Below are 18,937 nucleotides of genomic sequence, written 5' to 3' on the forward strand. Positions count from 1 at the left end.
GGGGGGGGGGGGGGTTGACAGAAGACCTATGGGCCCCGGGTGCCAGACGACCTAGCTACGCCACTGGGTGTGTAAGTCGTACTTTACGACTTCTTTGACGTATTTTACCTTGAGAAATTCATTTATTTCAGGAACTTCCTTGCGCTACATGGATGGCCTGCGTGGTTATGTCTGCGTGGTTCAAAATTATTTTCGCCGGAGCGACGGTCGATGCGGGACGCCGGATTTTCTGCGACACGGGGTTCTTAGCGCTGTCGCGTTAAAACCACTACAGGAAACTCTGTAGTCGCCGGTTTTCCTGCTCCCTATAGTTCATGTGATGCCTGTGGTTGACACGATGTCGCCATGACCACGAGTGTCGCTGGCTCGGACTCCGCGGTTTTATACGCACGGGTAAACACTCGGGAGACTGGATGGCAGCCGTTGCCGTAGCTCAATTTGCAGAGCATCGCACCCGTTATGCGGAAGGTGTGTTCTCTTCCCATACGGGACAACTTTCGCCCCCCCCCCTTTACCTATCATTTCTACATTTCAAATAACTCCTAATTTCCCCTATATTTTGCCTGGCTTCTTTGTCAGTTAGCTTCGTATGCTTGTGCCCAACAAAAAAATCGAGCTGCTCGGTTCTTCTTCTCGTTCAGCGTAGGATAACCTCCTTCGCCTTCTTCTCGCAGCCCCTTTCCCTTTAAGATGGGATAAAGAAAGTTGTTTCTCTCTCTCGCTGAGGTGCTATAGCGTCTGCAATAGTTGCAAGTTCAGCCAGCATAGGAATGCATTTTGGGGTTCGGTGTTGTAGGATACGGAGACTGAGCCGAAAGCCAGACCACTACTACCCGGTCAGCTAGCCCGGTTTTGAAACACGAGCAGAGTCGCAAATATCGTGCCTGCCGATCGCGTGTGAGCTTTCCCGTGATACTGAGTGCGGCGTCTGCTCGTCGGCGATGACCACCTTCCTGCATGCCTCCCTGTTATGCCGGACACATCAAGTTTCAAGACTGTCATATATTTACCGCGCCAACTGTTAAATCTCTCGTTTTATTGTTGTGAATTTTTCTCGTTCTGTTCTACCATTCCCATTCTTTTCTGTAGTGCCTGTAGTTCTTGAACGTACGAACCATAACGTCGCTAACAGAAACATTTTATTGCTGTGCTAACATGGTTTGTTTTAACTCATGTTGATGTCACCATGCGAAAGAGGCCGGACACGGCTAACGTTACGAGCGAAGAGCGGCATGATTCAGGTCTGCCGGTGCAAGTACGAGAGGAATGCGAATTAATTTCTTAGGATAAGTACCAACGCTATTATAATTACATTTGCTACACGTCGACCGGACTAAATACCTATACCTGCTGAAGTTATCCGTGAAGCTTGTCAAATATCGTTACTGCTGCATATGTGCAGGTGTGGTGGTTGTCGCAGGTGTGGTCGTTATAACTATTCGGGTCTTTCAGAAAACAAGTCGCCTTGCATTTAACTTTAGCACGTATATTTATTGATCACTGACTCTTGCGCAACAAGTATAATTGAAGCAACTGTGTTGCGTGAGACTTGTCTGTTTAAAACAATTTCGGTGTTCTAACGCGAGCGCGTTAAGGGCCCTGCGTCGCAGAAAATCCGGCTTCAGCGTCCAGCGTCGGACGTCGTTTCGGCAAAGATTTGCGAATCACCCGTACCCAGGCCCTCCATGTGGCTCAAGCAAGTTACTGAATTGAAATGACTCAAGCTAAATAAAATACGTAGAAAAACCGTAAAGTATGACTTATACACTGCCTACAGACATGAAAGCGTCGGATTGTGATTTGAATATGCCAGAAAACATTCTGTTACGCGAGAGCTCTGTCGCGCTCCAATCGTGCACCACCATAGAGTTACTATACTGACTCTAGAGGACAAGCTACCCATAGGGCCCATGCATTAAAATCGGGAACCTCAAGAGCGCCGCCATGTTGCTACGCGCCGAGGTTGCCAGCTCCTGAGACGCTTGCTAGACTTGGTGACAGTAGTCAGTTTTAATCCGGCAACAGTAGCAGCGTAGCAGCATGGCGTCTCGCTTGAAGTGTTGTGATGTGTGCGTGCAGCCGTGTGTTTGGGCTTCATAAGTCGGTTCTTTATTCTATGTTGCGGGATGGTGTGGGTGTGGTCCATGTTGGCCGTAGAGCTGGCAGTTATGCAACCGAGGGATGATCCTGTTCAAGCTTCTGGCGGTATGCGGTTTTCAGCGGTCACGCCTGTTGCAGGAGTGTCACTCGACGACGTTACGAGCTCGAAGCTGTGGTCAGATTCCTCGTTGGCGTTCCGTAATTATCTTCGCACGGGCGCGGTATGTTGCAAAAGCCGCTTTAGCGATCTATCGTCGTGACGATAGATCGGGTTTTTTATTATTATAAGTAATGATCCAGCTGTAGGGCACATGTAACCGACAAACGGAAGTCTCAGGAGAGCACCTGAGATGGTAGTAGAGCAGGCGGCGCAGGAACTCCAGGGCACCCGAGGGACAGTGGGGGGATCAAAGCTCGAAGCAGAACGGTACGTAGGTTGGGGCCGCCGAGGCAGGTGTGTGCCAGGGAGTGTTCGCACGGACAGCTCCCCTGGCACGCGCAGCCGTGCCTCGCAAGGTCGAGATACTTTAAAGGCACCTGCGCCCATGGTCTTTCTTTTGCCTCGGCGCAGTGGGCACGATTAACGAGAATAATGTGGAGGGCATCCGGTGCAGTCGCGAATGCATCATGACAAATGTAGCTCGCGTCGCCTGGCGTCTGTAGTAATATCAGAGTTGGTTGTATGAACTTTATGCATAATACGTTTTGTTACGGTACCTCAACGGAATGGGTCTAGAGGACGGTGTTGGTACATTTTTTCGTACCGCCCTAATCCTATACCCCCACTACAAACACACACATACCCCCTTTTTTTATGTATACATACAATTCCTTGCCATGACGGATCATAGCCTCCTTTATTTTTGAAAAATAGAGGAGGCTGTGGACCGATTGACCAGTTCAAGTTGTCAACTTGTCAGTAACTGTCGTAGGAATCACTGTAATAAACATAATTCCACGATCGGATTGTTTACTTTCATTTTTTGTTGTAACACTGAGGACTACATAGAACTTTATTTTGTATATGGGAGAGAAGTATGTGGATATCACGAGCTTAAGCCAATGTGCGATACACAGACAAAGCAGCTGCTACAACATGAACTGCATTGAGGGCCACACAACACATAGGTAATTAAAGGTGCAAAATATAGGGGGAAGCTTCAAAATACGCTCTGTAGCACTGCAAAGTATAACATATATTGTATGTGTACAATAAATGTTCAAAAATACAATGCATCAATGCACCATTTGCCTTCACGTTTATTATGAAGTTCAAGTTTACTGAAGTTTATTATGAGCACATGTACAACAGGGATCAACTAACACACCCGCAGTCGAGGTGGCTGTTCGAGGTGTGCTGGCTGCCTCAGTGTAAGAAAAAGAAATTGGGTAAATGTCTACACCAGTGCCACTGCTTCTTGCCTCTGACCTGCACGTGCCTCTGCGGCATCTTTGTGCACAAGTGTGTTGGCGTGGTGAGGCGTAGGAGTCATCCGAGAGAAAGAGTATTGTTTACATGGAGGAGTGGCTGTTCACATTGCCTGTCACTTTCCCTCAAATGTTTCCTTGGCGACTAGGGTGACACACCCGCAGTCAAGGTGGCTGTTCGAGGTGTGCTGGCTGCCTAAACGAAATAAAAAGAAATTAGATGAATGTTGATACCAGTGCTATTGCTTATTGCCTCTTACCTGCATTTGCCTCCACGGCCTCTTGGTTTGCGGAGTCTGTATGAGGGAGCTGCTGTGGCTAGGCGTAGGCATTGTCTAAGCAAAAAGAAAAGGCCATTTAAAGGGGGAATTATGGAAATAAATGCAGTTATGTCTGCTTCTTGCACTCTTCTTGCCTAAAAGTTTTCAAACATAGTGTCCAGAACACACCAGCACTTTGACTGCTTCTGCTTTTTACCTGCAGGTGTTGTTGCGAGATCCTTAGTATGGCTGCGTGCAGCATTGTAACACTTGGTGGAGGCATTTGAAGTGGTAGCCAAAAATATAAAGAATCATCTTTGTCTGCATGAATGCTTTCAATTTCTAAATGCAGTGGTAACTATCACTATTGGTGCAAGGCCCCCCCACATCTATGCGGCAAGTGCCATAGCTCAAAACTGAATTGTTCCTTTATGTTTCACAAGGCATCTGATATGTCCACATTAGATGTGATGTGTTTGTTTTTATTTATCCCAGTGTGGAGAGAGCATCATTAAATGGCTGAAGTACTATAGCGCCTAACAGACGACACAAGAAGAGACACGGACGAGCGCTTATGTCCGTGTCTCTTCTTCTTGTGTCGTCTGTTTGGCGCTATAGTACTTCAGTAATATGCACCAACTAGCCCAACAAAAAGTTCTGCTGAAATATCATTAAATGTTTTGTTTATTTTTGCGTGTCTTGTTTTTTGGTTTATTTCTGAATTTATCATGATGCTAAAGTGACTTATGTAATGGCAATCAGCTTTTGTTTTGCAGAAAAACAATGCATTTCCTGACCCATTGTTTGACATCCCCTCACTCGCATAATTTTGCAGAGTATTCTACCTATATTGACTTGCTTGACCTCCACTAAAGGGTCTTGCATTTTTAAATACGACTCTTTCCTTAAAATCATTCGACACTTCTCATAATTTCTGTACCTTGGGCTTCTGATGCTCTGCATTCACTATTTTTGCTTGTTTCTGACTAGAAATGTCTTCTTTAATTTAGAGCTTAAATTTTACCTTTGGAACACACGGAAGGGCTTGCCATTGCATATCTGCATAAAAGGGAAACATGTTTCATTAAACATTTGCAAAATCCCATTGAAGATTGATGAATGCAGCTTGCAGTGTGATATGACTGAATGAGCCATAAAAGTAACTCATCTCACTTGGTAAATGAAAGCACATATTAGTGTGATGCACAAGATACGTTACACTAACGTGGTGGGTTCTCTTGCTTATAAAGCAAAATAATCGGTGCGCGAGAAAAAAATTATTTTTGCATAACCCTTGTACACACTGACTTAAGGAAAATGAGCTGGAGCTGTCCACATGATGTACTTATTTTACCTGCGAGTATGGTCAACAAAAATGTGTCCCAGCTGCTTAGTGGTATTCCGGATTATGTCAGTATTGCATATGTGCCTGTTGTCGAAAATAATTGAATTTTGAAAGTGCTCGCAGGGATCTGATGTGCATATCTGCAGTTTCTGGGTACATGTAAAAGACTCAGCATCAAGTGCAAGTGAACGGTCCCACAGGCCCGGAGTCGATCATGCAAATAGATTCGCTGCACAAATTTGTGACCAGAAAAGATATGCCACATGAAATGGCATGCAAGGAAGTGTTGAAAATATTGCACAGTTAATAAAACGCCTAAGCTATTAATATGTGGCTTGATGCACTCGTTATGCAAAACGGAGGTGAGGCGTGCAGACAGGAAACAAGAGTAGAGTATTTACAAGCAAACAACACGCGCGCCGCCCACTTCTCTACTCTTGTGTGCTGTCTGCACGCCTCACCTCTGTTTTGCATAATGAATCCTTACGAATTAGCTCAGCTTTCTGTCGTTCTAAGTCTCGATGCACTCTATTTCGTCCGCATTAGGCACTCGCCTCTTGATTACTTCGTGGCACAGAAATACTCGGTCATCAGGCTGTTTTTCTGCTGTGGCCTTTGTAGAATCATGATTGTTCAACGTGCAACAATTAAACAGATTCTTTGAGTTGCTTGTGGCTTCGCCAATACAATTCCGGTGCGCTGGTCCGCCTGTCCAGCAATTTCCTACTGAAGGGAAACCTGCAAATAAAAACACCGCTCCGCATGCAGAAAAATGCTCTACTGTGACGCTTCTCGAACGATTGTGATGTACCACAAGAGCTGCCTACTCGCGTGATATTCTCAACAAGGAGATAAATTCGTTTACTTACATGTGAAGGTATATGCCAGACCACTTCGGGGCTTCGGTGGCACATAAGGCACGAGTGTGTCATAGCGTCCGATGTCGACGCGCGATCGCATGTCAAACGAAACTACTACGCATCCAAAAAACAGATTCGAAACCGAAATTCGCGTCATCCTTTATTGCATGAATGCGTACATCGTGATTTACATAAGTCACGGACTTAGCGATCGCTTTCTGTAAACTTAATATTAACGTACCACCTTCATAAAGCCATCAGGTATGCGTTTTTAGGTGACAAAGCATAAGGTGACCTGTACGTGTTCTCAGCTCTTTCAATAGTAATTGCGCTGGCCACATTGACCAGTAGCAACAGGGCGGCGCCCTAGAGGTTCCCACTTTTCCGGCCCAGCTTTTCCTCTAGAGTTGTTCTACTAACTCTATGGTGCACCACTAACTGATATCACTGGCGATATGCCTTAGCACGCTTTTCGTTCCAAGCTGCGCGAGCTATTTCGATGGACCTTGCCTACTCCGTCGTGCGCCCAAGTATCCCCACCGTCTGGTGTCGTTATCAAGCGGATCACGCGCCATCTCTCGTGCAGTTGCGCAACCGCCGACGCCGCACGCGTGCCACGCGCGGAAGAGGGATTCCAGGAGACGCGAGAGCCACGCGGGGAAAGCAGCGTTCAGGGGACGCGAGAGAGTCGGGGTCCCCTCACGCGTCCCACCGTCGTGGTCGTCGTGCCGCAACCGTCGGCGTCCTCACGCTGTCGTACCCTCTACCAAAACACATTGACGATAGTTTGGGCCGCCGTTATCAAACACCGCTACCGATGCCAGCTATGTACTTCTAAAGTATTTCTAGCATTTATTTTCGTTGTCCAGATAAGTTATTCGCTTACTTTGACAGTCATGTTCGATGGTTTCTGCAACGATTCCCTTCATTTTTTTTTATGTTCATCCTCTCTTAAAGACGTAGCCTTGGCGCGGGAGTTTCTCCGGTTTGACACTTATGCACGTCTCCGCTTTGACAGCACGGATGATCGATGCCGGTTTAAATGCTAGACCGTTACAATGGCCGCTGTCAGACGTATCTGCGGTGCTTGATGTATCGTTCGCCTAAATAATGAGCTTCACTGACGACACGCTTGCGTTTTGAAGAGTGACCTATTTACAGACGACGGCTGTGACATCTGCTATCAATATTTGCCATTTGCTGAACTTACGATTGCTATAAATTCTTACGCAAACGAAAAAAAAAAATGAAAGGAATGAAGAGCGATGCACATCTGTTCAGCTATTAACTTACAGGCGTGATAGGGCACTGCGGTCTTATGTACGTACCCCTTTTTTTTAACGCGACAGCGTTCAGCGCCCCGTGTCCCAGAAAATACGGCGTCGGCGTACAGCGTCGATTGGCGTTTCGGCAATAGTCATTCCGAACCACGCAGGCAAAGGTGTAATGCAAAGAAGTTACTGAACTAATTGAATTTCTCAAAGTAAAATGCGTCATAAAAATTGTGACGTGCGACTTGCGCACAACCTACAGACGTGATAGCGTCGGATTGAAATTTGAATATACGAGAAAACAATTCCGTTACGCGGAAACTCAGACCCCTTGTAACGCGATAGCGTTTTCCAGCTGCCGTTTGATGTCTTAGTAGGAGTGGCGCTGGCCCCTTGGTTCCGTGCACACCATAAAAAAAAATGGCTGTGGCTTAGCTAAGGTTAAGCCCAGGATGCGAAGCATACTAGCCTTTATTTTAGTTGTTGAACCACTGTTTAGCCTGGTGAACTGCTGTTGCTTGGCTATATTTGGTTCGGCTAGACGAAGAAACAACTCATGCGTTACTCTGCTTCGCCTTCAAGAGTGGAACGCGACAGCGTTCCCGTCGACCCGCCAAGGGGTGTAAGACAATGGGCTACGGCGCAGCGACTACGCGCCCCGCATTGGACGCGGTGAGCGTCGAGCAACGCAGCGTTCGGCGCGGCAACGAAATGTGCGCCTGAGCAAGAGACGCACGCCTGAGAAACAGCTCGTTTCTAAGGCAACACCGCATTCACTAGAGGCGCTTTTGTACCGCTTTGAAGCATCGTACTCGTGGCTCAGTGGTAGCGTCTCCGTCTCGCACTCCGGAGACCCTGGTTCGATTCCCACCCAGCCCACCTTGCAAGAGTTGAGCCAAAGCCACCTAGAATCAGTCTCTGTAGCACGCCGCAACCTTCGCCTCTCATTGCAACGAGCAGCTCTGTCTCCAGGAGGCATCTCACCTCGTGAGTGTCTAGCAGAGGCAGCGCAGCTGAAAGTTGGAGGCCCGTTTCTCCTCTGTCGTGACGTCACGGTGTCACGTGGTATTGAAGGCGACACCGCCGCGCCTGAGGAGCTGGGTTGAGCTCTCGTAATATGCTTCGCATAAAAAAAAAATGGCTGTGGCTTAGGTAAGGTTAAGCCCAGGATGCGAAGCATACTAGCCTTTATTTTAGTTGTTGAACCACTGTTTAGCCTGGTGAACTGCTGCTGCTTGGCTATATTTGGTTCGGCTAGACGAAGAAACAACTCATGCATTACTTATTCGCCTTCAAGAGTGGAACGCGACAGCGTTCCCGTCGACCCGCCAAGGGGTGTAAGACAATGGGCTACAGGGCAGCGACTACGCGCCCCGCATTGGACGCGGTGAGCGTCGAGCAAAGCAGCGTTCGGCGCGGCAACGAAATGTGCGCCTGAGCAAGAGACGCACGCTTTAGAAACAGCTCGTTTCTAAGGCAACACCGCATTCACTAGAGGCGCTTTTGTACCGCTTTGAAGCATCGTACTCGTGGCTCAGTGGTAGCGTCTCCGTCCCACACTCCGGAGACCTTGGTTCGATTCCCACCCAGCCCGTCTTGCAAGAGTTGAGCCAAAGCCACTTCTCCTCTGTCGTGACGTCACGGTGTCACGTGATTTCATGGCAACACCGCCGCGCCTGAGGAGCTGGGTTGAGCTCTCGTAATATGCTTCGCATAAAAAAAAAAAACGAACCACAGAACTCGTCTCCGTGCATAGCGTTCGCGGCCAGCGTTTCCCGGTAAACATTGTGGGTACATAAGCTGGAGTTGCCGGGAAGCGTGAGAAGAACCCAGGGGTCTTCGAATGCTGTCGCGTTCCACTCTTAAAGGTGAAGCTTGAGCGTACTCCAAATTTGTTTGCTACCAAACGGAGTTCCCAGAGTACTTCCGGTTAAGCACTCTGCAACAACACAAGTTACATTAGTCTGTAACTATACAGAACTCTCCAGCTGGCACCAGTTTTGCTGCAGAGTTAGAGAATGTCTGAAAAGTGAATTTTACTGCTAAGTACAGCAACAAAGAAGCATGCAGGAGCTGGACACACGGGACATATTCCTTGTACCTGACACGTCAAGAGCATGTGCCTATAGTATAGTATATAGGACAAAATACTTAGTTTTGATTGGCTAACTTAAGTGTCGCAAATGCGCGACAGGAAGTTTTCCGGGGGTCACGAACGCACTGCTGCCGCAGCGCGTGCGGTAAGGTCTATTCGGTTGGCTCATAAGTTCTTGCGGAGTGGTATTAAATACAATTTCACCCATTACATTTATAATTAATCGCATTGTAGCAAGTGTCCCAATTGCGGAAATGAAGCCGAGTAGAACGAAGTCAGATTCATTCATAAATCTTGCGCTTAACGCTACTTTCGATAACTATATACGCTCTCCAAATCGGTGCATTGGTGATTCAGATAACACTTATCAGCACTCAATTTCCCACATTTCTACTATTGGCTGACAAGTCAGAGGAATCCTCAGCTGTAATTGACGTTGTGTCCGATTCGCGTCGTACGCCGAGACTGGTTACAGGAGTCCTAAATGCGAGAACAGAGTGGAGAAATATGTATACGTTAAACGCAAGCTCTAGTGAAACCTGAATTTGTTTAAAAGAAAGACATATACTAGGCGTCACGAAATTGCGGCAAATTCGTAAGGCTAACAACCATTGCGTGATTTTAAGCGATAGCTTCATGGCTACTTCAGCCGTTTTTCATAATTGTCGGGTAAATAAAGAGCCGATTGGCTGGGACATGTGGCGAGGACAACGGGTTTGGCATGAGTGCGATTCTCGCCGAGTGGACGATGGCACTCTTGCGAGGTTTCGTTGGAGTTGGCGTTTAACGGATACAATAACCCACCCATCCGCACTGACCCTACATATGGGCCATTGACCGGCTTTGCCCTCCACTGAATTATTAGCAACAGAATAGCAAGCGGTACCTATACATCCTCATCGCAAGAAATGTCCGCGCGACAGTGTCTATTACCACCATAACCCGACGCGTGCATGCAGCATGTATTCGGTGCACGTTAAAGATCCCCAGGTGGTCTAAATTATTCCAGGGTCCCTCACTACGGCGTGCCTCGCAATCGTATCGTGACTTTAGCTCGTAAAGCGCCAGATTGATTAATCTTATACTTAACCCGAACACGTATTCAGCGCGTTTCCCGTCTCCCGCAGAAGTTGCTGGGGATTTGTGGCCGGGGTGCCTTGAATATATATGCTTGCTAGAATGCACCTTAATTCCTTCCAAAGCTTTCCAAGGTCGCAGCTCACAGCCCGCGTTTGTAAATGTGTCTTCATTCTGATTGCGGCTGTGCATGTCGTCTGTGGTTTAGCGTTATCGGGTCCGGTAGAGAGGCGTGTCCCTTGCGGACCGCGATTTCTCGACGCAAGTGTAAAACGCGGGTGTCTCCCTCGTGCTCGCGCAGCGGCGGCGGCGGCGGCGGCGGCGGCACTCGGCCCCGAGTTGGACCTGATCGAGGCGCTGGGCAACGGCAGCTACGCGGGCCTGGAGCCAGCCAGGGGCATGCACCGCTGGAGCCCCGCCGTGCGCCTCTCCGCGTCCAGGACGAGGCAGGTGGCGCTGCCCGCCGAAGCGGCCCGGCACGCGGCGCACCTGCTGCTCTCCGCGGACGTCACCCTGATGGCCGCCGTGCGCCAGGAGCCGCGCAACGTGGGCACCGTGCTGTCGCTGTGCCGCGACGGCGGCGGCTTCGTCGAGCTGCAGAGCAGCGGTCGCCGGGACGAGCTGCGCCTCCACTACGTGGCCGGCGGGGGCCGCCAGATGGTCGAGACGTTCCCCTACCGGCTGGCCGACGGCGCCTGGCACCAGGTCGCCGTCGCCATCAGCGGGCCCAGGTATGCGCTATGCTATGCTCCCGTCGTGCGGGCGTCACCTATCAGGCGCCCAGATAATACCCAAATGATTCTGTTGGGCGTCCAGGTGTCTCTTAGGTATTCAGCTGGGTACTTTTGTTGTGTATCCACGTGCTTCCATTAGGTACTTCCGTTATGTATGTAACTGTTAGGTAAGCAGGAACTTCTGTTAGGTACTTCCGTTATGCTGACTGCTGTAGATACTCCTAATACTCTTAAATGTTAGGTGTCCAGACACTTCAACTAGGTACTCAGGTGCTAATGTTCGCTATCCATGTGCTTCCTTTAGGTATCCAGGTATTTCTGTCAGGTACTCATGTGCTTGCGTTATATCACATTTTCCGCAGTGAGCGTGAACTGACCACACCTGAACTGTACGGCCGAAAGGGGCTTTAACTGCGGAATTTGTCCTCACCCCCCCCCCCCCCCTCCCCTCGCCGCGGTTGAGGTGCCCGATATCAGTTTCGATATCAGTATACAGTTTCGATATACCAGTATACAGTTTCGATATCAGTATACAGTTTCGCCGTAAAAAAGCGGCATCAAGTAGCCGCATGCAGACCTGCGTGATGCAGGTACTGTGGCGATGAGTTCGCGAATTGGTTGTCGGTTATCTAACGAGTTCTCCGGAACGTGATCCCTTGGTTTCTTCTCCCTGAGCATCGCGTGTTCCTATCATCCCGAGCACCAGGGCACAGCCCCAAATGTGATTAATGCCCGACGTAGACACGGTGGCCGGACACTTGGCACGCGTTCCAGGGTGGTCAGTCGCAGATTCCTGCGCAGCACCGATTGTTAGTCGAGCCGAGGTGATCACCGCGCTCACCGGCGGGGCGGCGGCCGGTCGAGGCGCGCGCTACAAGCGCCCTCTCTCTCTCCCCCGAACGCAGCGTGCAGCTGTTCGTGGACTGCAGCCGCGTCTACTCGCGCCTGCTGCGGCAGCCGCCCAAGACGGCCGCGGACGACGAGGGCAAGCCGTGGCAGCTGTGGCTGGGCCAGCGCAACGCGCACCACTTCCACTTCCGCGGGGAGCTGCAGGACGTGCGCATCGTGGCGCAGCCGCAGGCCGTGCTGCTGCAGTGCCCGCAGCTCGACGCCCAGTGCCCCACCTGCGGCCAGTTCCAGGAGCTCCGCGAGGCCGTCGAGCGCCTCGAGGGATACGTCAGCAAGCTCACGCAGCGGGTGAGTGGGGCACGCCTCGAGTGTACTTATTCTGCTCCCCAGACTCCCTTTCTCCCCTCTTCCGATCCTCTTCCTCCCTGTCGTTCGTGCTGTGGCTCCCTCGCTTCAAGGCAGGCGGGCGTCTACGCACCTTCCGGGCGCAGTTGCCAGCCTGCCCTGAAATGTTTTCTTCGCGTTTACGCATAATACAGCCGAACGTCGTTACGAGGAATGTTTTTTGTTACGAAATGACGTGTACAACGAAGGGTGCAACGGGACCTGGCCACACGTTTTTACGTTATACCTGTACACGTATCGTAAGCGCCACTATAAAGTTATGCTAGAAATTCCCGCGCGGAATCTGTTGTAACTGTGCTGGCAACGTGCAAGTCACCCACCGCGGTTGCCTGGATGCTGTGGCGTCGTGCTTCTGATCTCGAGGTCGCGGGTTCGGTCTCGGCCGCCGCATTTCGATGGGGGCGAAATGCAAAAAAAAAAACAAACCTCGTGTACGTAGTCTTACCTGCACGTTAGAGAAACGAGCAAGAAATAGTTCTGCAGTCTGCCGCTATACCGCGTGCCTCATAATCAGATCGGGATTTTGGCACATGAAACCAATAATCTAATCTTAATTTACCGTGAAAGTCCAGTTGGACGGCGCATTTCGTCCAGGACTGGTTCGAAAACGTGCAAAAAAGCGATGCGAGCCCAGAAGCGCAAGAATGCCCTCGTAAGACTGCTCTGACACACAGCAGGACCACCGTGTGTATATAATATGCCCGTTGGGGTAATTCTGCCAGAGGCGGTGTCGCAAACATTAGACCAACCATTAGAACAGCCTGCTAAAGCTGATTATTGTTTCAAAATGCTTTATCCGATTCCAAACTTCTCAGCATGGTCAGCATAAAGTTTGATTTGTTTCAGCATTCTTATTATGCGATGTAATGTACCCTAAAAGAGGCGACCTTCATAGCGAAATGATCCATATAGCGAAGGATATATTTCGGCTCCTGCTCGTTTGACTGCAGCAACAACAGTAATAGTAATCTCTGAGCGAAGCGTAAAGTGCACGTCATACCTTATTCCCAGGCATGCTCCCTGCCCTTCTTGCGCCAGCTGTACTGAACCGTTACACTTCGCGGTGGCATCGACAGATTTCAAAAGTGCTGGGCCGCCTCGCAGTCTTCACGCAGGCTCCGCTCACTTTCTGCGAAATGTGCCGTGTTCCCTGCGCGATATCCACGCATGGGTGACTGTTCAGAGATGTGGAACCGCATCTGGCCGCGCAGCTGTCGTGCTTCTTTGGTCGTCTGTTGCGAGCGCTCGCGGACAGAAAAGAAAAAAAGAACTTGCGACCTCTTCCATGTACATTGTCGTTGCTGCTGCCGCCGGACGAGAGAAAGGTGACACGTGCCGTCCACGCTTAACTGCGGATTCGTCGCTTAACAAGCCGGACTGTTGTAATTACTTCTGTTGACAGATGGCGCTCTGCTCTAGCGCAAGTCCAGGTTTGGAGTTTAGAGCATTTAGATCGAGAAACGTTTAGTCAGGGTGTCTACCAACCGGGAAAACCGGGAATTCTCAGGGAATTTGAACAGTCTGGAAAAACTCAGGGAAAACTCAGGGAATTTGTGCTTCTATCAGGGAAAGTTAGCTGTAACTTTATTGAAAGGGAACGAAAGTCGTGCTAATGCTGGCTCCAGTAACAGAGGAATCGCAACGAATCGTCATTGACGCCGTGTCATCGGCACGATGTATTGCCGGAGTAGTTAACGACCGATTTTCTAGACGCCCGATTTTTCGGACATGCCCGATAATTTGCACGGTTTTGCGGCACCACCACGTACTCCATATAGTCAATGTATATTGCCCTGACTGCAGGTCTGAAATGGCATTAATCAGAGCCGCCACCGCCGCTATTTTGATTATCTCGCCGCCTCGAACCGGCACTCTCGCAGGCAGATCCGCTGGCAGCCGTAACCACCACCGCGGCAACGTTAGGCCTAGCTGCTTCTATGTTCGCTATTAAGCTTCTTGCCGTGTGGTGCCGTATTTTTCATTGACAGAATTCGCCGCTATCACCAATGGCACCGACTCCGCCTTTGTAATCCTCGCGATTGGCTTTGAAGCTCGCAGAGCACAGCGCGTTGCGTAATGCCAGTCTCCGAAAGTTAGCTTCGCCTCAGTACATGAGTGTGAGGCGGTGAAGCATACCAAGCGTGGGAAGGGGGCAATTGTCACGGGACACAGTATGTATTCCTTAATTACACATGCGTGCACCCCGTCTCCTGTCACAGTACAAGCCCTGATATGCCTAATAAGCGTACCGGCAGGCTTTCAGAGCTTTTTCAGACGTGCCTGTGGTAATTTAGCCCTTAAACGCAGTTAAAGACATGCATTAATTTTTTTCAGACTGCCCGTTTTTTTTTTCAATTTTTTTTTGCGGCCCCTCGGAAGTCCGAAAAATCAAATGTTGACTGTACAACTGACCAAGAGGATGCTTCAGATGATCCATGTGGTGAAAGCGTCTTAGAAGGAGGATGAGAACAGAAAGGACCGACGCACTGAGGAATTAACGGGAAAGGAAGGGTGCCGCCGCCTTTTTGAAGGAGCTTGAGCTAAAAAAACTAAGTGTTGGCTGACGCTGAGACACAGGTGTCCCTCATCCAAACCAAAATAAATTGTTTAAGCAGTGAAACCCAACGCTGAGATGTGTACGGGCTGAGAGTATGCCAGGACAGTTGAGGTTGACTTCCCAGCTGCTGAGAGAGAACCTTAGTTGTGACAAAGTTCAGGACCTCATACAGATGAGCTTGCTATCAGTTGATAGAAATAGCTGATATTAAAAAAATATTTACTTATGTTTGCATCTCCTTTTCATTCGTATTTGAAAATGTTTGGCTCAACTTGGAATGGGCTTTACCATTTCTTTCGCTGTGCATTTTACTAACACCTTCCTTGTGTTTTCTTTTTAAATAAAATAGATATTACTCCTTACTATTCAAACTGGATTAAGTCATTTTTTTTTGTTTCAGCGTGCTTACTAGAGAGTGACAGCATCGGGCAACGTGGTGTCAGCCTGTCTTGACATAAAACAAAGTTCTGGCTCATTCAGGGAATTTCGCAAAGGTGCTCAGGGAAAACCTGGAAAACTCAGGGAATTTGGAAATGTCAACTTGGTAGACACCCTGTTTAGGGCACCGGTGAAAAAAAAAAAAAGCTGGAAAGAGGCGGGATCGGAATCATCACAGGCACAGGTAGCGAGATAAAAACAGACATGGAGGGGTTGACTAGAAAACATATCTCGTGTCGGCTACCCTGTATTTGGGAAGGGGACCGCTCTGTGCACATGTTCTCTCAATATGCGCGTGCAACCGGGGTCGTTTGTTGCAGCGTACACATGTATCGCCTTCGTTGGAGCGTGCGACCGCTGCATGCTGTGCCGTTGTATAAAAGACAGCGCGCCAGCAGACTGACAGAAGGAACGAACAGAAGCTCCGATGCCAGTCCGTCTGGTGCGCTGTCTGTTGCAGTGGACTGCCTGGCCCGGTCACGCACCTCGCTCGTTCTACTGTCGCGCCCGTTGTCCTTCCCGGAGAGCGTGCGCTGAGCGCGGAAAAACACAAACCTTACCGCGACGTGATCACGTGTTGGGCCGACCATTACTGGCTTCGCTTCCGTGGCGCCCCCTTCTTCCCCGTGAAGACTGCTCGTTTTGTTCTCCCCTCGCATGTGTGGCGCCAGCTAGCCGAGGCCGAGCAGAGGATCGCCTCGGTGGAGGAGTGCGAGTGTCAGCGCAACTGTCGCGTCAACGACACCGTGCGGCCCGACGGCGCGGTGTGGAAGCAGGACTGTGATATTTGCACGTGCACGCGGGGCAAGGTCGAGTGCCACCCGATCGAGTGCCCCGCGCCGCTCTGCAAGCACCCCGTGCTCCAGCCCGGCGGGTGCTGCCCCGTTTGCCTCAGTGAGTGGCGGACACGGCGTCGTGTGAGGCGGAGGTCGCTGACTGCCGATTTCCTTCCCTTGCAGAGAAATGTTTGCTGAAGCAGGTCATCTACGAGCACGGGGAACAAGTTACGCTACAGTGCGCCCAGTGCAACTGCAGTGTGAGTACACGCCGTCTTCTACTGTAGGCATGCCCTGCTCGCCCAAACAGTGCATGGAGTCGGCGCAAATCTCAAAATACAGAAAAAGCATGGGCGATTGGTTGCGTCAGTTCTGCGCATTTTCCCGATGAGCGAGATTTCCTGCTACTCTGAATATGCCTTGTAAAAGAAGAGTATCCGTTGTTACGGTAACGAGGCTGATCGGGTAGGATGTTAAACGTACGACCGTAGGGTAAGGCGTTCAGCCAAGCGGATGTAGACGATTTGCACTTGGCGGATCGTGCCTTGTGCCGCCGTTGCGCTGCCTATAACGATGTTCCACTGCGCAGGACGGCCAGATGACGTGCCGTCGCATCGACCAGAAGTCGTGCCCGGCGCTCACGTGCCCCGAGTCGCAGCGTTTCAGCGTGCCCGGCGAGTGTTGCAAGTTCTGCCCGGGCGTCGACTACTGCGCCCGGGGCCACGACTGCGACCGGCACGCTTCGTGCGTCAGCCTGCAGACCAAGTACGTGTGCCAGTGCCGATCGGGCTACGCCGGCAGCGGCCGCGTCTGCGAGGACGTCGACGAGTGCCTGAAGGAAGGCGGCTTCGACGGTCACCACTGCCAGGCGTCCAGCACGCGCTGCGCCAACACCCCGGGCAGCTACCGCTGCGACTGCCTGCCGGGCTTCGCGCGCGTCGACGCCTTCAGCTGCGCCGAGGTGGACGAGTGCGCGTCGGGACAGCACGGCTGCCACCGGCTGGCGCGCTGCCTCAACACGCCGGGCAGCTACGAGTGCCGGTGCCCCGCGGGCTACCGGGGCGACGGCCGGCGCCAGTGCGCGCCCGTGTGCTCGCGCGGCTGCCTCAACGGCGGCCGCTGCGCCGCCCCGGAGACGTGCGCGTGCCGGCGCGGTTTCGCGGGCGCCCGCTGCGAGCGGGACCTGGACGAGTGCGCCGAGGGCGTGCACGGGTGCGACGAGGAGCGCTCGCGGTGCGTGAACATGCCCGGCTGGTTCTACTGCGAGTGTCGCGAGGGCTACGCGCCCACCGCCGCCGACGGCTCGTGCGAGGACGTGGACGAGTGCGCCCTGGCCACGCACACGTGCCACAGCACGGCCACGTGCGTCAACGAGCGCGGCTCCTTCGCGTGCGTGTGCGCCGACAACTCGAGCTGCTCGCTCAAGTGCGACCACCGCGGCGTCGAGCGCACCGACGGCGAGCGCTGGCCGGGGCCGGACCCCTGCACGCGGTGCGTCTGCCGCGCGGGCGTGGCGCGCTGCGACCGCGTGCCGTGCAGCTGCGACTCGCCCCGGGTGGACCTGCGCTGCTGCCCGGAGTGCGACCGGGCCGGCTCGTGCGAGCACCCGGACGAGCCCGGCGTGCGGCTGGCCAGCGGCCAGCGGTGGCTGCACAACTGCCAGCAGTGCGAGTGCCTGCGCGGCGAGCTGGACTGCTGGCCCGTCGAGTGCCCGCCCCTGCGCTGCGCCGCCCACTCGCTGCGGCCGGGCGAGTGCTGCCCGCGCTGCGACGACGAGGACCACGAGGAGTGCGCCGGCGCCGCCAACTCCAGCGGCCACCGCGGCTGCACCCACATGGGCCGCACGTACCGCGCCGGCGAGCTGGTTCCGCTCGACCCCTGCGCCAGCTGCAAGTGCGCGGTGAGCCTCGCGCGGCGCCGGGGCCCTCCGGGGCGCGGAGGAGGACTCGCATGGCGCCGCTCCCTGGCGGCATTAACCGTTTGCCAGCAGCCGCTTCCTATACACGCATGCGCAGCACGCCGCTGATATGACGTGTACTACAGTGCTTGCGCGACATTGCGGTGAAGCCATGCGACCCCGTCGTGGGAACGGCTGTTTATCTTCACAAAAGAAAATCATTATGCTTGTTCGTGCTGGAAACAACGCCTTGCGCTAACCCTTTAATCGCACGCCGTTGTACGTCGTGGAGCTGGGAACGGCAGAACTCGAGTGTGTCCTCCTCGCCCTGGTGTGGTTCGCCGCATATGGCTTGCGTGAGGTACCAGAGTCTTGGAAGCACGGGGTCGGTTCTCAGTCCAGCGGTGTGCTTGGGCAGTACAGGCTAGCACGATAACCGTCGCGGCTCTCTCGGAGAGATTGTCCTGGTCTGACGTCACGGCCCCGAGTTTGCAAGCCTTCCTCCTAGGGCGCGATGCTGCTGCGTGACCGCCGTGTCTCGCTAACCTTGCATGCCGCTGGTGCAAGTTTGCCGCCTCACTCTAACCCCTTCTCCCCCCTCGCAGGTCCCCGAGCTCTTGGTGAGCAATGCGGGCTTTAGTTCGCTCCGGTAATAACCCCGCTCTCTGTCGCATGCTCTACTAACCGCAGCGTGGGCCCGCGGCGGCGTTTACAGCGCCACCTTCCGTTCTCCCAACGCAGGACGGCCACCTCTGCTGCCTGTACTCTGCTGACTGCCTTGGTCGCGATGGCCCCAGCGTTTCCCAGCTGAGGGTTTCCGGCCCACCGACGCACCACCTTCCCTG

At 52.1% G+C, this 18,937-nt stretch overlaps 1 protein-coding gene and 1 long non-coding RNA gene across 4 annotated transcripts in view; one reads left to right on the forward strand and one right to left on the reverse strand.

Annotated features, from left to right (window-relative positions):
* The window catches only part of LOC135920325 (protein kinase C-binding protein NELL2-like), a 104,870-nt gene that overhangs the window by 85,002 nt on the left and 931 nt on the right, over window positions 1-18,937 (forward strand). For 2 of the 3 annotated variants that reach the window (XM_065454539.2, XM_065454538.2), the window contains exons 3-9: window positions 10,738-11,167; window positions 12,076-12,367; window positions 16,091-16,313; window positions 16,379-16,455; window positions 16,785-18,095; window positions 18,698-18,741; window positions 18,834-18,937. The exon at window positions 18,834-18,937 is cut by the window's right edge and continues 931 nt beyond it. In XM_065454539.2, the coding sequence (XP_065310611.1) occupies window positions 10,738-11,167; window positions 12,076-12,367; window positions 16,091-16,313; window positions 16,379-16,455; window positions 16,785-18,095; window positions 18,698-18,741; window positions 18,834-18,903 (2,447 nt within the window). In that variant the 3' untranslated portion in view covers window positions 18,904-18,937. The remainder of the gene's footprint in view (window positions 1-10,737; window positions 11,168-12,075; window positions 12,368-16,090; window positions 16,314-16,378; window positions 16,456-16,784; window positions 18,096-18,697; window positions 18,742-18,833) is intronic. The other variant, XM_065454541.2, reaches the window with a different exon arrangement.
* On the reverse strand, window positions 3,576-6,415 carry LOC139050461 (uncharacterized). Its single transcript, XR_011508889.1, has 4 exons — window positions 5,688-6,415; window positions 4,813-4,847; window positions 3,789-3,863; window positions 3,576-3,724 (listed from the first exon to the last, which is right to left on the reverse strand). It is a non-coding gene; the product is annotated as an uncharacterized lncRNA (long non-coding RNA).

This window comes from Dermacentor albipictus, chromosome 10, assembly GCF_038994185.2.
Source record: "Dermacentor albipictus isolate Rhodes 1998 colony chromosome 10, USDA_Dalb.pri_finalv2, whole genome shotgun sequence".
In the NCBI taxonomy this organism is placed as follows: Eukaryota; Metazoa; Arthropoda; class Arachnida; order Ixodida; family Ixodidae; genus Dermacentor; species Dermacentor albipictus.